This window comes from Argentina silus, assembly GCF_951799395.1.
Source record: "Argentina silus genome assembly, contig: scaffold_193, whole genome shotgun sequence".
NCBI lineage: Eukaryota > Metazoa > Chordata > Actinopteri > Argentiniformes > Argentinidae > Argentina > Argentina silus.
Genome location: NW_028152485.1, coordinates 43,000 through 45,499, shown reverse-complemented (window position 1 = coordinate 45,499; position 2,500 = coordinate 43,000). Strand labels below are relative to the sequence as shown.

General features: G+C 57.3%; 1 protein-coding gene across 1 annotated transcript in view; it reads left to right on the top strand.

The window, feature by feature from the left end:
- The window catches only part of LOC310824791 (N-acetyl-beta-glucosaminyl-glycoprotein 4-beta-N-acetylgalactosaminyltransferase 1-like), a gene marked incomplete at its 5' end in the record, with an annotated part of 30,201 nt that overhangs the window by 21,180 nt on the left and 6,521 nt on the right, over window positions 1-2,500 (top strand). Inside the window, one exon of the mRNA XM_083698041.1 lies at window positions 1,220-2,500. This exon is cut by the window's right edge and continues 322 nt beyond it. Coding sequence (XP_083554167.1) covers window positions 1,220-2,500 — 1,281 coding nt within the window. The remainder of the gene's footprint in view (window positions 1-1,219) is intronic.

Genomic DNA, 2,500 nt, shown 5'->3' with positions numbered 1-2,500 from the left:
GATCTGTTTTTGCTAAGCGAGAAAGCCTCGAGATGGTGAGGCGGTAATTAGTCAAGTCGCTAGATTACCCCTGTGGAGAGGGAGCACATTCACCGTGTTATACACTCTAGGAGCAGTACCAGAGAGAGTTGTCATGTTAAAAATGAGGTTCAGCTATTAAAAGGGCAGAGAGCTGCAGGAGATAGGGATCAAGCATGTCAACCCCTGTGGATGTTTCAACAAAACATCAAACACTTCCCTGCTAGAAGCACTTGGACTTCAAATCAAATCAAATCAAATCTGTTTTGCTTACTTGTCAGATAGACAGAATACAGCTGTAGACGGTGCATTGAAATGCTTAGGGCATGCTAGCTCCTCAACAGTGTAACAATGAAGTAATAAGAAGAAGAAGCACAATAGCATATGGTAGCGCAAGTATTTAGAAGCAGAAACACAACAACAATAGGGGGGTGAGTAGTAGTAGTATGTAAAAGTATGGATGTATGTGTGTGGAGTGTGTGTGTGTGTGTGTGCGTGCATATGTGTGCGTGTGCATGTGTGCGTGTGTGTGCGTGTGTGTGCGTGCGTGTGTGCGTGTGTTTGTGTGTGTGCATGTGTGCGTGTGTGTGTGCGTGCGTGCGTGTGTGTGCGTGTGTGTGTGAGTGAGAGAGAGAGAGAGTGCAAATGAGCAATACAAACAGTGCCGCGTCGGTCATTAGTTGTTGTGTTTCTGCATGCGTGCCCGGTTTGAAGAGGCAGCCACCAGGGACAGATAGGTGGAAAAGTGGGGGTGATGATGGAATGAATCTGTCCCCTGTCTGCCGCTCTCCGCGCAGAACAAGGGACCGAGGAGAGAGAGAGCAGCATTTACCATCTGTTCCACACAGCTCTCTGCACACTGCATAGCCCAAGAGATAGGTTGTCCACATTTGTACTGGTTGGCAGTTCAGTTCGAAGTCCCAAGCAACAACAACAACAACAACAGCAACAATAACAACAACAACAACATCCTCCCCATATAATTGAACCTCCCCGAAATAGACTTGCAGTGTCAGACATTAGTTGTTGTGTTTCTGCATGGGCGCACGATTTGGAGATTGGATGTTCCTTAGAGTCTCAAGTTACCTGTTTGCCAGGTATACCACATGACACACCGCCATTTTCACCCCTCTGGAGGGGGTCTTTAAGGCTTCTTTGAAGGTATGAATAAAATGTCGGTTGACCTTCTGTTCCACACCAGATTTCCTGGAGGAGGAGGGGGTGGACGTCGAGGACGAGGCTGAGATCGTGGGCACCCAACCCCCCAAGAAGACCTCCCGCCCCAGCCAGGCGAGCCACACCTCCAGACCCTCGCGCCGCTCCGGCCCCACGCCCGCAGACAGAGAGGGACAGGGGGAGGAGGGGGAGGTGAACGACATGGTCGTGGTCCGCAGGGAGAGGAGGCACTTCCTCCAGCGCGACGGACAGGTGGACAGAGACGGAGGACGGGGCGGAGACAGGGACAGGGACAAACAGAGGAGAGGGGCGCGGACCTCCAGGAGGAGACCCCCAGAAGGGGACAGCGAGGAGCCGGAGATGGTGCACCGCCAGACGGACAGCGTGGTGCGAGGGCGCTCCCTCTCCTGGATCCGTACGGGTCCCTCCGAGCTGGGGCCCGGCAAGAGGGGGGGAGGCGGGGGAGGAGGGGGAGCTGAGACTCCTCCCAAACTGAGTAAATCCGCCCTCCTGTTCCCTCAGAAGACCTCCCTCTCTGCCCTCGCCAGCCGAGCCAAGCAGATCCTCAGCAACTCCGCCCACAGCAACAACGCCGCCCGTCTCCAGGACAACAACCACGCCCCCGGCAACAACAAGAACAAGGAGCGGGGCGGCGAGAAGAAGGAGGAGAACAAGATCTACATCACCAGGCCACGCCCCGCCAAGGAGAGAGAGAAAGAGGAGAGGAGGGAGGAGAGGAGGGAGGAGAGGAGAGAGGAGAGGAGAGAGAGGGAGAGGAGGGGTCCGGCAGCTCGCCACCCCAGAGAGGTCTTCCCAGGGGTGTTTCTGTACCAGAGTGGGAAGACCACCCGGCTGGTCAACCTCAGCTCCAGACCCAGGGCCGGGGCGGGGGCGGGGGCCGGTGGGGTGGCGGGGGGGGCGGGCGGCCGGGGGCTGGTGAGTGCTCCCCAGCTCTGGCCCAAACCCCCGCTGAGAGAGGGGAAGAACCCCCCACATAGTGTTAATACCAATGCCAGCAGGGTGGCGGCAGCAGCCAGACTCCCAGACAGAGAGAGGAGGAGAGGGGAGCACCAGGCCCGGGAGAGAGAGGCTGTGGCCGCCGCTGCCCTCCCCAACCGAGGAGCCACCCTGGCCCCATTGTCCCGGCACAGAGACTCCCCCCTTCCCCCTCGTCCACCGAACCCTCCGAGGTTCAACTCCTCCGAGAACGTCCTTCCCATGGAAACCCGCCGGGTCACGTCTTACCTCAGAACCTCCGAGATCACCGAGTCCCAACAGCAGCCAGACCCAGACCCTAACCCCTCGG